The 13366-nt window shown below is 38.9% G+C and overlaps 2 protein-coding genes across 2 annotated transcripts; one reads left to right on the plus strand and one right to left on the minus strand.

Moving 5' to 3' along the window:
- LOC133864922 (NADH dehydrogenase [ubiquinone] flavoprotein 1, mitochondrial) lies at nucleotides 1-5523 on the minus strand. Its single transcript, XM_062301368.1, has 3 exons — nucleotides 5368-5523; nucleotides 1331-2802; nucleotides 1-260 (listed from the first exon to the last, which is right to left on the minus strand). The coding sequence occupies exons 1-2, from the start codon at nucleotides 5368-5370 to the stop codon at nucleotides 1345-1347; spliced, it is 1461 nt and encodes a 486-aa protein (XP_062157352.1). The 5' UTR covers nucleotides 5371-5523; the 3' UTR covers nucleotides 1-260; nucleotides 1331-1344.
- Nucleotides 5524-8826: 3303 nt separating this feature from the next.
- LOC133864931 (uncharacterized) lies at nucleotides 8827-13301 on the plus strand. The gene is made up of 4 exons (XM_062301380.1): nucleotides 8827-9335; nucleotides 10395-10670; nucleotides 10948-11085; nucleotides 11675-13301. Exons 1-4 carry the CDS (start codon nucleotides 9012-9014, stop codon nucleotides 13235-13237), a joined length of 2301 nt encoding a protein of 766 aa, XP_062157364.1. The 5' UTR covers nucleotides 8827-9011; the 3' UTR covers nucleotides 13238-13301.
- The last annotated feature ends 65 nt before the right edge of the window (nucleotides 13302-13366 follow it).

Below are 13366 nucleotides of genomic sequence, written 5' to 3' on the forward strand. Positions count from 1 at the left end.
TAATAGACAAGATGCAGATATTATTAACAAAATTCCTTAACAAGTAACAAATATGTTTTGATGAAACACAACATTAATTAATGCCTTCCCAGCACATCCAGAACGTTTCTCTGGGACAGTAAATGAAGTCATGTTTGATACATCTTAGAAACAAACAGAATACCAAAAGGACCACCAGATGAATCAATAACTTATCCTCCCAAAATCTGGGGGCACTTTCTTCAATTTATTCAATGATATCCACGAGTAAAGAAACTTGCCTGGCAACAGAGAAATTCATCATCAGCACAACGCGAAGACTTGTTAAACAATAATCACCCATACTTCAACCAACAACCACATGATAACAATGACTAGAACATATCCCACCCTCCTTTTAGTGAAATGTCTCATGGTGATTTTTAAATCTATTTGGATGAAAATGTTATTCTTCCCAACGAACTACACAGCAATGCAATGCTGTTTTAGTGTCTATTTCTTCTACTTTACAACCCACTGGGAAGAGCGTGCATAAGAACGAATTTCGTATTTACTAAGGTGGCCATTGTCAGTATCCACCTCATATATCAGTTACCGAACTTTATTGACTGCATCTAGATCTTATGTATCCGATACATATGTTTTTTCTTCAGAGTTGCAGCAGGAATGACTCAAAAGATGAGTTATGTTCATGCAATGCCCCGAACTATCATCAAAATTCTCACACGATTTCCCCACAGAGAAAAGAACCATAAATTTTTTATGTTACCAACATGAAAGAATGCACTGATCCACTGGACGAGTAAAGGTTCTGTACCCATTTATATTCCTCCACGAAGCAAGAAACAAATTAATATAATAATTAAGTCAGATTTCATAATGAAAGTCAGCAACATTCTACTAAAAATATGTCCTTCAGTAAGTCAGAAGTAAACCATAATAGAGCTCTTTCAGCCATTATAGTCATCTTTACATGTTCACTACACAAAGGCAAAATAAACTGTATTCGATCTAGTGATGTTACAGTCCAACTTGAACCTTTAAGTGTTGTCCAGAACATCCATCTGTCTAGGATTTACGAATTTCTAATATTTATATGTTCTTTCCTGACAGTCCAAGAAACAAGTTAGAGCATCTCCAATAATAATAGCCAAAGTAAATTTGACTATTATGAGCCATTTGTCTATTCTGTTGGAGATGCTCTTAACATGAAACAGATTTCAACATTAGAGAAAGTAATCATGTCCAATCACTCAAGGATTTATATTTTTCTATATTTTTTTAATCTATTTATATTTTTTATTTTTTATATCCATTTAAGAACTACAAAAAAGAAGGAAAGAATAGCAACCTGAGAAGTAAAGCTTAAGCAGCAGCCTCCAGCAACTCCCTCTCTGCACGCTCCTTGATCCTTCTCTCAAGCTCTGGCCTGAAATGCCTAATAAGACCCTGCACAGGCCAAGCGGCAGCATCCCCCAATGCACAGATTGTGTGCCCTTCAATCTGTTTGGTCACCTCCTGAAGCATGTCTATTTCTTCAAGCTTTGCATTCCCAACTTTCAATCTTTCCATGATCATCCAAAGCCATCCTGTCCCCTCCCTGCAAGGTGTGCATTGCCCACAGCTCTCATGCTTGTAAAAGTAAGAAAGCCTTGAAATTGCATCCACAACATCAGTTGATTTATCCATCACAATCACAGCTGCAGTCCCCAATCCTGACTGGACAGCCTTAAGTGCATCATAATCCATCAGCACATCATCACATATGTGCTTGGGAAGCAGCGGCACAGATGAACCACCTGGAATTATAGCAAGTAAATTGTCCCATCCACCTCGAACACCTCCGCAGTGCCTTTCTATCAACTCTTTCAATGGTATACTCATCTCCTCTTCAACAGTGCAAGGCTTGTTCACGTGTCCAGATATGCAATACAATTTTGTCCCTGAATTATTCTTCCTACCAAAACTGGCAAACCACTCTGGGCCACGCCTTAAAATGGTGGGAGAAACAGCGACTGTTTCCACATTTGTAACAGTGGTAGGGCAGCCGTATAACCCGGCATTAGCTGGGAAAGGAGGCTTCAATCTTGGTTTCCCTTGCTTCCCTTCAAGACTCTCTAAAAGTGCTGTTTCTTCACCACAAATATAAGCACCAGCCCCATAGTGGATATGAACGTCAAAATCATAACCAGATCCACATGCATTCTTACCCAATAATCCAGATTCATAGGCTTCCTTTAAGGCCTTTTCAAGGTTTTTCCGTTCATTCACATATTCACCTCTTATATAGATATAAGCAGCAGTAGCCCTCATCCCTACCCCAGCAATTAGGCAACCCTCCAATAGTTTGTGTGGATCATGCCGCATAATTTCCCTGTCTTTGCAGGTCCCAGGTTCACTTTCATCAGCATTGACAACAAGATAGGATGGACGGCCATCAGATACTTTGGGCATGAAAGACCACTTGAGGCCAGATGGAAAACCAGCACCACCACGTCCACGGAGGCCAGACTTCTTCATTTCATTAACAATCCAATCAGCACCCTTGAGTACTAAGTCTTTGGTTCTGTACCAGTCACCTCTTTTCATGGCACCTTTAAGAAAAGGGTCATGCAACCCATACAAGTTGGTAAAAATTCGGTCTTCATCTTTCAAGCCACCAAAATGGGTTTTCTCTGGAGGTGGGGGAGGTGGTGGAGGCTGTGCAGTATTAGCAGTTGTTGCACTCTGAGTGCTGAATGTTCTAAAGCCTACACCTCGCACATCACTGTGACGCCAAGCCAAAGCTGTCCTTCGCAGAGAAAGAATACCCTTGATGGGTGCCTATCAAAAAAGTACATATTAATATGACAGTCAAAAGAAAGAAGTCAGATCAGTTGAATTCCTAATATACAATTTCAGTCCATTACAAGTATAACCAAACAATCTTAGGTACCTTATCATAAAACAAAAAGACTTAATCCACACAAGACTACAATTGGAAAAAAGCAATACCCAGATGTAAAATAACAGCAAACAGCTGATCTGAGAAGAAGAAGATAGAAATATAACTCTATTGTGACCAATTCCTTGTTTCTTTTTTCTTCTGGGGGGTGAGCTGTCATCTTAAGCTAGGATCAGCCCTAGGATTCATTTGTTTAGGTGTCTATTAGTTGCATGAAAATAGTTCCACATAGAATTTTTTTTTAAAAGAACTTGTATACCTGTGTTTGCTCATAGATATACTCTCCAACAAACAGACAGGAAGACTACCAAGCAGGCCCACTAGAATACTAAAGATAGAACATACACCTCCTTAGAGCATCTGTATTGAACTCGGCATTTCAAACATTTCACTAAATTTTGGTGAAACTTCTCAAGATCACCTATGCATCAAGCTCTCCATCCCTTCACCAAAATAGTTCTTGTCAGAATCCTTCTCCAGATTTAACGCTCATTTGATCTCACGTTATTCATTTTTTATTATTTTTGTTCATTCTCGCGTCATTCTTCACTGATAAAGTCCATTGAGCCTTACTCTTCCACAAAAGGCACCTTGAGAGAAGAGGTTTGCTCAAGGCTTATAAAGCCCACAACCCAAGTATACCTTAGCAATGTGGGACTCTTAACACGCCCCCTCACGTGTGGCACTATTGTCCAAACACGTGTACAACGGGAGGGAAGGCCCAACATTGTCCAAGGCCCTGAAGCTCTGATACCATGATAAAATCCATTGAGCCTTACTCTTCCACAAAAGGCACCTTGAGAGAAGAGGTTTGCTCAAGGCTTATAAAGCCCACAACCCAAGTATACCTTGGCAATGTGGGACTCTTAACATTCACATCCTCCGTCACCCGCAAGATCGTCACTTTCCTCTGCATGAACCGAAACCCAGCTTGCTGCTTCTAGGCACTGGGCCAACTCGCCCAGGCGATTCCAGTGGCTTTGGACCGACGAGGACGAGATCGAGCTCCTCCAGGGATTTCTCAACTACACGACGTCGCGAACGCCGACAACGCAACCGGCCGAGAACCCCGAGAACGCAACCTTCAAAATCTACCGCAAGATCTGGAGCAACACCAAGAACGCAACCAGCCGCCTCGCCGTCGACGTCGACAACTGTCTTCAACTACAAAGATTCCAACCTCAAAAACCGTAATTTCACCGATGAAATAGGAGAGAAGATGCTGAATTTTACCCCGAATTTCCCTTCCCAAAATGTGAGTTTCATTCTTTGTTTTCAATTAATTTTGGGTTTGAAATTGAAACTTTTCTCGCCCACTGTCTGTCAACAAACTTTTCCCAAATCGTTCAAGTGAAATTGATGAACGATCGGGTGGGTAGCGGAAGATTCTGTAGAATCAATGATGCAGAATCAACGGCCGTAACCTCCCCTCCAATTGCTCAATCTCGTCCGGCTGTTGATGCGAGACCCAGTTCGATGATTGGAGGACGACGTGTTTTTTCCTTTGGCTATTCGGATTTTGGTTTTGATGTGTTGGGTTTTTATGCTTTTCTTCGGTTGTGTATCACTGTGGTTTGGAAAGGTTGAAGGTTAGGTGCTCGATCTTTTTTCTGACCTAGGACACTAGATGGGTATTCATGCTGGGATTGTTTGATGTAGGAAATCAGTTAAAAGTGGTTGGTCTCAAATCTAATAAAAAACAATATATAATTAAAATAGAGAAATATTTAGAGAGTTTGATGTAGGAAGATTTTAAAAGTGTGAGATAAAATAAAAAAAAGTAGATTGCTTGGCTAAAATTTGGAGAAAATTTAGCTACTTTGATGAGGATGCTCTTACTAAGGTGGAGCACATTAGCAGCACATAAGACTATGAACTCCAATAAAAAGTGCAGACTATGTGGTAATGACACCAAGAAATCACATGGGCCGGCGAGATTGATATACCCGAATCTTTCGAGCCTCCAATAATAGGTGCATCGAAATAACACTCCCCAAAATAACAACGAATGGAATCGTGATCAAACTTAGCTTCCCAAAAGCAGCAAATATTTCATGTCAAAACCACAAACTTCAACGAATACTGACGATGAATTCGAAAAGGCTGAATGGAGATAAAAACTTGTTTAATGCATTAAACTTGAATATTCAAGTAAACCAAGCAAGCAAATGTCGATTCCTCGTTAGAACACCCTAATACTATATTTGGCAGCTGAAAATTCGTAAGGGAAGATAAAGAAATCGAAAATTTTAGCTTAGCTCGAAAATTCATGAGAAAATTTTGTCAAATTTCATCGACTATCAAGTCGGATCTACTAATCACACGAAAACCTATGATTCTTCGCTTAATTAATTGAGAATGTAATGTTTCATAGATATTGATATAGCACGAAAATGAGTGGGAACCAAAGTGAAACCGTAACACGAGAGATGTCGAATGCGTACCATAGCGTGAGGGGTTGCCGATGAGCTCTGATTCGTCGGCTATTCAGGTGATTGACGACGAGTTTAAAAGAGGGACTTACTAAACGGAACGAAGATTTGGAGGTGGGAAATGATTGGCTACCCTCGCGGACACTATATGAGAAATGGACGGCGGAGATATACCGATCAAAGAGGTTCGGTGGTGTCAGCAATCTAGTGGGTGAGATTGTGGCGGTTTTTGTGATGACTGTAGGTTACACGTAGCATTACCATTTGGTGCTTCGGTCTTAATTTATGGGCCCATTCACTTTCTAAGTTGGATCGAGGTCTCTTACCATTCCTTGTCCTTGCAATTTATCGGCCCATGTCCTCCACTTTCTAAGTTGGGTTGAAATTTCTTACAATTTTTTGGAATTATATAGAGACGTGTAATTCTCTTTCTGTTCATTTAAAATGAATGGTCTGAATTAAGCCACATGAGTACTAAAAAATAGGAAATTAAAGGTTGGTCGGCTACCTATAAGAGAGTAGTTGTGAGAATAGGATCCTCTCAAATTATTTGTCTGAATTTGAAATAATTCGGACAGGTGATTGTAAGATACTATTTATAAGACTTACTTAACCGGATAAATAGTTGGGTAACCTAATTTTTATTTGGTCAAATGGGTTTTATAAGAGTTCTCTCACAATCACCTACCTGAATTTTCTCGAATTCTTACAAATAATTTAAGAAGATTTTAGCGTGTAGTTGTGGCAAAAACCCAAAAGATATTTTTTAAATGGTTTTCTAAATGGGCTTACTTGGCCCTTTTGTACTTCTCGTTGGTGGGCACCAAAGGGTTGGGTACGTGCCACAACCTACAAAAGTACAAATTACAAAAGCTGCTTCGGTGTAAAAACCTTACAAAGAGGTTTTCTAAATGGGCTTACCTGGCCACGCCGCATGTTGTCGCATCGATCATGACAACAAGAAAGCAAGAAACAAAAATAAACGGGCAGTGGTGTACTTGGCCGGCCCATGCTCTGCACCTTGTCGCATATAAAAGTGACCCCATTGCTTTTTTAAATGAATAATCGCGGTCGCCGATTATCAACACCTTCAACTCCTCTGTAATGACTGTAATGTTAGATTAGTAACGCTATTTAGTATGTTCTTATACAATTTTCATATAATTAGGATGATGTAATGATAAAAAATAGTTTTTACTTATTTTATAAAGTGTTGATATAATAATTGATTTTTATCATCACATAATCAAGTTATATAGAGATCATATAACAATCTACTAAATAATATAGTGTGAATAATATTCCGAGAAGGACTCGCAGTGTGGGAGAGAGAGATAGTCTCCCTTCTCTCTAGAATCCTCTAGCGTCTTCTGTGTTAAACTCCATGGGAGGGAAGCTTTGTGCTTCTCTCCCCATCACCCATCTTCGTTCCATACCTCCCAACCACCCATATTTCTCACCTTCCGTTATCTATTCTACTTATTTACAGTTTTTTCAGCCACCAGAAATAAGACAAAAGCTCTATCTACCCATCTATCATTTTAAAACTTTACTAGTTTTCTGGTTTATTGTTTCCACTCAGCATTTGTTTATGGTCATTCCCTCCCTCCCTCACCACGTTCTCTGTAATTTTTGGAAAGGTTTTTTGATTGAAATTTGTGGATCTAGATCTTCTCTCCTCCTTTAATTTTTACAAGACACGCTTCTCACCAACGGGTTCTCCGGTGCCCCCCGCGTCCACCAACGTCCTATGTTCTTTCCATCGCCGCCTGCACACCAATGTGTGGCCTACACGTGCCAGAGTGTTCATCGCTCTCGCCGGCGCGTAAAGACCACGTCTGCTCCCACAGACTCTTAACGCTTATGCCATCTGTGGTTCCGGGTGAAACCGGCATTCCCTGATGTTGAGAGGTCTCCCCTTGGTGGCGCGTGGACCTCATGCGCCGTCAGGGCAGGCTCCCATTCCTTCTCTGTCAACCGTACATCTGCTGCTTATGTTATTGTTTCTGTATTTTTTTTTTTGTTTATTTATGGGCTTATTTGTTCTTTCCTCTTGTTCTTCACTGTTGTTATTGTGTTTGGAGCCTTTAGGCTCTATACCAACACCAAACCATCTTAATTGGTGGCCCCGATTTTTAACATCCACGTCATTAATCTTTAGGCCCGCTTATTTGGAAGCATTGCTTCCGCGTACTTTTCATTCCTAATTTAGTTATCAGCTGCCCATGCTTTGTGTTGTTTGTTTTTTCTGGGTTCGTTGTTGGGAAGCGCACCCCTTGTTTGTTTGTTACATTCTCCACCTTTTATTCCTTTTGGATCAAAAGTGGAAAGGATCCTCCTCCATAACCCTTTTTCTCAATCAATTAAAAGAAAAAAAAAATCTACTAAATAACATTATTCATATTAAATTATTTTAAAAAATATTATCTTTGTTAGGGTTGCATAACAAACAAATTGAATTGATCTCTAGAGATTCTTATTCATTATTAATTTTATTGAATTGAGATCCCGTGTAATACTTCATATGATTGAACCATCTCTAATTGCGAAAGAGGGAGGTGGCAAAAGAGCTAAGAGAGAGCTTGATAAGAAAAAAAAGAAAAGAAAAAAAAAGAAAAGGTGAGGTGTATAGAGCAAACGAGACCCAAAATTGTTTTGAGTGACATGACAACTTTTGAACCATTATTCATTTTAAATAAACGGCCGAATTAAAGATATTCCACAATTGTGTGGTTAAAAAAAAAAAACAACAACAGTAATGAACCGATGCCGTTTAACAAAAGGATCTCAACTATAAACGGATAAATGGCAGGCTTGAAACTCGTATTTTGTTTCCTTAACTTTGTAGAATGGCGAGCTCCACAAGAAAGACGTGAACAGCCACATTGCAAATCAATTTTGTTATGTACGTTATGTCCTTTTCTGCTTGTATTATTGTGACTCATTAAGAACGGAAATAGACATTCTTAACATAATCACTTTGTACTGTTATGTGACCCAAGCCTAAAAAATACAGGCCAAATCCATGCAGCTGCTGGCATGGCACAAGCATCCCTTCAAACATTATTTATCTTATAAACAAGAGCAGCTAATTGCCGACTGTATCCATGTGGTTATTTTAATATCATTTTTTATGCTACCTACTAAAAATGTGATATGTTATCAACGTCGTTAGAAAGAATTTCTTTTTTAAAAAGTTTATTTTTTAAAAATTTAAAAGATAATTTTTTTTTAAAAACTTTTCTACTACGAGAGAGAGCAAGAACTTAATTAAATAAAAAAGTTGTACCAGAAAATAAAATTGATTAGATACGATGAATTTAATTAATATTTGACGTGGAATCCAATAAAATTCATCTATGACGCATTGACACATGCATCAAGAATTGGTGCAATCAATTCTTTCAATGACTTCTCCGATACTTTGAGAGCTAAAGAAAGAGAGGAGGATATATACAAGGTTGGAAGGTCGCTGCACCCACTCTTGCTTTGCCTTCCTATCCTTCGCCTGTTCTGTTCAACAAAGCTTCTCTCTCTCTCGTCAAACGTCTAACGCAAGCCAATAAGCGCGCTACACAAAAGACAAAAAGCCTTTGGCAGAGACAGAGACTCGCAACACGTACATAACGTGGAGAAAGCTCGGTCGTTAGCCGGAAATGACGGTGTTCGTAAGCTCCGGCACTGGATTTGTAGCCGGAAAACATATTTTCCCCGTCCATTACGAAGCAGAGGTTTCACAACGCCTAGTGGATGCTTCGCACAACAACGACTTGAAGTCGGCGTATGCGTGTATCGCCGACCCTTTCGTGGACGTGAACTTCATGGGAACGGTGAGCTTGAAGGCGAGGAAGACTGAGATCGTGTTGCACGAGGAGTCGGCTCACGAGGTTCGCGTCGAGTACGAGGAGTTCAAGACCGACGTCACCGCTCTCTTTCTCGCTTCTCACTCCGGAAATTTGAAACTTGTCAGGATGCTACTGGTAATGCATCCCAACTGTATTTTAATTTATGTTTTCAGGTTATTTACAATTTTTCTTTTTTCTTTTTATATATTTTTTATTGCTTTTGATTTGTCAATCCTTTAATTCCAAAAGAACGGCAATTTTTTTTTTTTAGCATAACATCATTTGTTTTTGTTTTTGTTCGTGTTTATGAATTTAATTATTCAAATCATAATAAAGTTGGTATTGTACTTTAATTTGTTTTTATTATTTTCTTGCTTTCTTTTTTTTTTAACACGTAATTGAAATATATAATTCTGAACCGTTTAAGGTTGAAAAAAAAGTTTAGAAGATGCGGGTTAAAACTATGTTTGAGGTTTTGTCATATTAATTTTAAACTACTTTGCAGAACATAAATTGTTTAGAAATTACATTTTTTAAAATTACAATTTAAAAATGTAAAAATATGTTTTTTCAAATTGCAGGTAAGATTTTTTTTTTAAAACGCATAATTTTAAAGGCTAAACTGCAATTTTACTAAACTCTTAACTGTGTTTTTAAAAATCACATTTTCATATCACACATTTTAAAATCTTTATTTTAAATCGCAAACCCAAACAAATCTTATTTTATTATATATTTCACCATACTTTGAAAATGATAAATAAATATTAATACAACAGATTTCCAATCATCTAGTTTTAAAAAAAACACATAAAATAAAGAGTGATTAATGCTAATATATTAATTAAATAAAATTCACTATTTTTTTTTCCGGCAGGGCGGAACCACGTTGGAGCTTAGCTCGAACCGGTCCCATAAATTTTTTTAAAAAACTTATAAAAATTATTTCAAAATTAATATTTATTTTTATTTTTTATTTTTTTATTTTTTAGTTTTGCTCCCCTCATATCTAAAATTATAGTTTCGCCCATGCTTTGTAGTGATTTAAAATGGTAATTCCAGCTCTATCTCTACAATTTATCCTCCTTTTAATTAAATATTTTAGGTGATGCTCTCATTTGTTACCAACGCCGAGAAACAAAGAAGTGGATTTAACAGTTAATATAATGCTTTTAGTCTCCATGGCTTTGGCAGAGCATTGGAGCTAATGTGAACCAGAGAGTGTTCCGGGGCTATGCGACCACGGCAGCAGTGAGGGAGGGTCATATGGAAATCTTAGAGGTGCTTGTCAGCGCTGGGGCATGTCAGCAGGCATGCGAGGAGTCTTTGTTGGAGGCAAGCTACCTGGGGCTGGCCATGCCAGTTGAGCTGCTTATGAGCTCTGACATGGTCCGCCCACAAGTTGCCGTGCATGCCCTTGTCTCTGCGTGCTGCAGAGGGTTTGTCAATGTTGTTGATGCACTCATCAAGGTAAATTAATCATTTATGACTGGCATGGAGAACATGTATGAAATTAGTAAATAAACTGTCCTACCTTGTTTGTTCAAGTTGATTAACTGTACAAATTGTAACAGTTATGACTCTAATCCTAAGGTTTCTATTAAATTAAATTACATGTTGTCCCATAAACTTAAAAACTTACTATGTTAAATTATCAGTAGTTAACTTCTGTTCTGATACCATCACCTACATTAGGTTTGCACGATTATGCCTTGTTCAATGAAACTGTTTTTTCCACTGTTAACAGTGTGGAGTGGATGCCAATGCAACTAGTAGGGTGCTGCTTCAATCTTCCAAGCCATTTCTGCACTCCAATTTTGACTGTAATGCACTTGTTGCTGCCATTGTTAGCCGGCAAATTTCTGTTGTCAGATTGCTATTGAAGGTAAGCATATTTGTGCATATTCACTGAAGCTCCCTGTGAAAGTATGGATATGCTTGAAGTGAACATGGGTATTTCGCATAGCATATCAAAAAAGGAAGGAAGACAAATACATGACATTGGTATTTAATGTACCACAACTCCCGGGAGTTGGACCATTTTTTTTATTACACAAGAAAATTTATTTGTAGCAGGATTGTATCTTCTATGGTATTCTTCTTTTTGTTAGAATAAATTATATGGTTTCATAGTATATATATATATATATATATATATATATATATATATATATATATATATATATATATATATATATATATATATATATATATATATATAGGATAATTAATGATTGATTGAAATCGGGTTTGATGGTAATCAAATCATTACTTATCTTTATCGTCACTAACCCCAATTCTCCTATAAATAGGAGTAATTTGTAATGTAAACATCATCAATAATAAGAACACAATGTAGTTGACATAGGGTCTAACATCAAACCACCCATCTTTATCACCATTTTTATCTTTCTTACGCTTTTCTATTTAATTTTCCATTATCAGTCTCTTTCACTTTTGACACTGGAAAACAGGTGGGCGTCAAAACAGACACCAAGATGAGAGTAGGTGCCTGGTCATGGGATATGGAAACTGGAGAAGAATTCCGGGTGGGTGCAGGACTAGCTGAGCCTTACCCTATCACCTGGTGTGCTGTGGAGTATTTTGAAGCAACCGGTGCAATCTTGCATATGCTCCTCCAACATCTCTCCCCTAACACCCCACACAATGGGAGGACTCTCATCCACCATGCCATCCTCTGTAACAATGCAAAAGCAGTAGATGTGATGCTACATTGTGGTGCGGATGTAGGATTTCTGGAGAAACCAACTTCAAAAACCAAGTTACACCCCATTCATTTGGCTACAAGCCTTGGATTTTCTAAGATTCTTCAATGCTTGATAAGTGTTGGCTGCAATCTTAACTCTCGAACTGAATCTGGAGAAACTGCATTAATGGTGTGTGCTAGATATAAGCACGAGGAGTGCCTTAAAATCCTGGCCTCAGCAGGTGCTGATTTTGGTTTGGTCAATACAACTAGCCAGTGCACAAGCTCAATCGCGCACTCAGCTCGGTGGATTTCTGGCTTCCAGCAAGCAGTTGTGGATGTAATTCTAGCTGATAAGGTAGTTCGATCAAGCAACACCTCAATATTTTCTCCTCTACTGTTTGTAGTTCAAGCCAACGAACTGGAGGCTTTGAAGAATCTCGTCAGGCGGACAGACGTTGATCTAGATGAACAGAATGCAGATGGCTTCTCAGCTGCCATGATAGCTGCAACACGCGGTCATGTAGAGGCATTCCGGTTGCTTGTTTATGCTGGGGCTGATATAGAACTGCATAATAAATATGGTGAGACAGCAATGGATCTATTCAAAGCTAACAAAAACAGTGAAACCTTCGAAAAGTTGATGATCGAATATGTACTAGAAAGAGGAAACGGTGGTTCTTTCTCTTCTGGGTTTTATGCTCTACATCGTGCAGCTTTCCTCGGAGACATAAACTCTGTTCGTAAATTCACCTCTAGGGGCTATGATGTTAATGCCTTAGACGATGATGGATATACCCCGCTGATGTTAGCTGCGATGAGAGGCCACGGTCAGCTGTGTGGAGTTTTGATCTCCTGCGGAGCAAGATGTGACATTGAGAATGAGAGACATGAGACCGCGCTCATGCTGGCAAGGAAAAATGGTTGTCGAAACGGCGCAGCAGCAGAGCGTGTGATATTTGATGAGCTTGCTCGAACATTGGTGCTTGATGGGGGTCGCATAAAGAAGCACACAAAGTGTGGTAAAGGAGCTCCTCATGGGAAAGTGTTGAGGATGGTAGGGAATGCTGGGGTTTTGCAGTGGGGGAAATCAAGTAAGAGAAATGTGATTTGTCAGTGGGCTGAGGTTGGCCCTAGTGCAGCATTCCGCCGGAACCGCAGGAGGAAGTTTGATGCTGATGAGCCAGGAATGTTCCATGTGGTGACTGCAAAAAACAAGGTGCTGCATTTTGTATGTGATGGTGGGGTTGAAATGGCCGAGTTATGGGTGAGGGGAATCGAAATTGTGACACGGGAAGCTATTTTTGGAAAGCAAAAGAGTAGTTTGTAAATTTGTGAAACTTTGTGAAATGGAAAATGTTCTTGACTCTTGAGGGATGAAAGGGGGTCCCCAATGGGCAGGGGCTTTATATGAATTGATTACTCGAGGGAGTAATCCTCTGTTCGTGTGAACAATGCT

Source organism: Alnus glutinosa, chromosome 1 (genome assembly GCF_958979055.1).
Source record: "Alnus glutinosa chromosome 1, dhAlnGlut1.1, whole genome shotgun sequence".
NCBI classification, from domain to species: domain Eukaryota; kingdom Viridiplantae; phylum Streptophyta; class Magnoliopsida; order Fagales; family Betulaceae; genus Alnus; species Alnus glutinosa.

Coding starts and splice junctions, on each gene's coding strand:
- LOC133864931 (XM_062301380.1), top strand. CDS start 9,012: ATGACGGTGTTCGTAAGCTCCGGCACTGGATTTGTAGCCGGAAAACAT. Junction 9,336..10,394: donor AACTTGTCAGGATGCTACTG/GTAATGCATCCC, acceptor TGGCTTTGGCAG/AGCATTGGAGCTAATGTGAA. Junction 11,086..11,674: donor TTGTCAGATTGCTATTGAAG/GTAAGCATATTT, acceptor ACTGGAAAACAG/GTGGGCGTCAAAACAGACAC.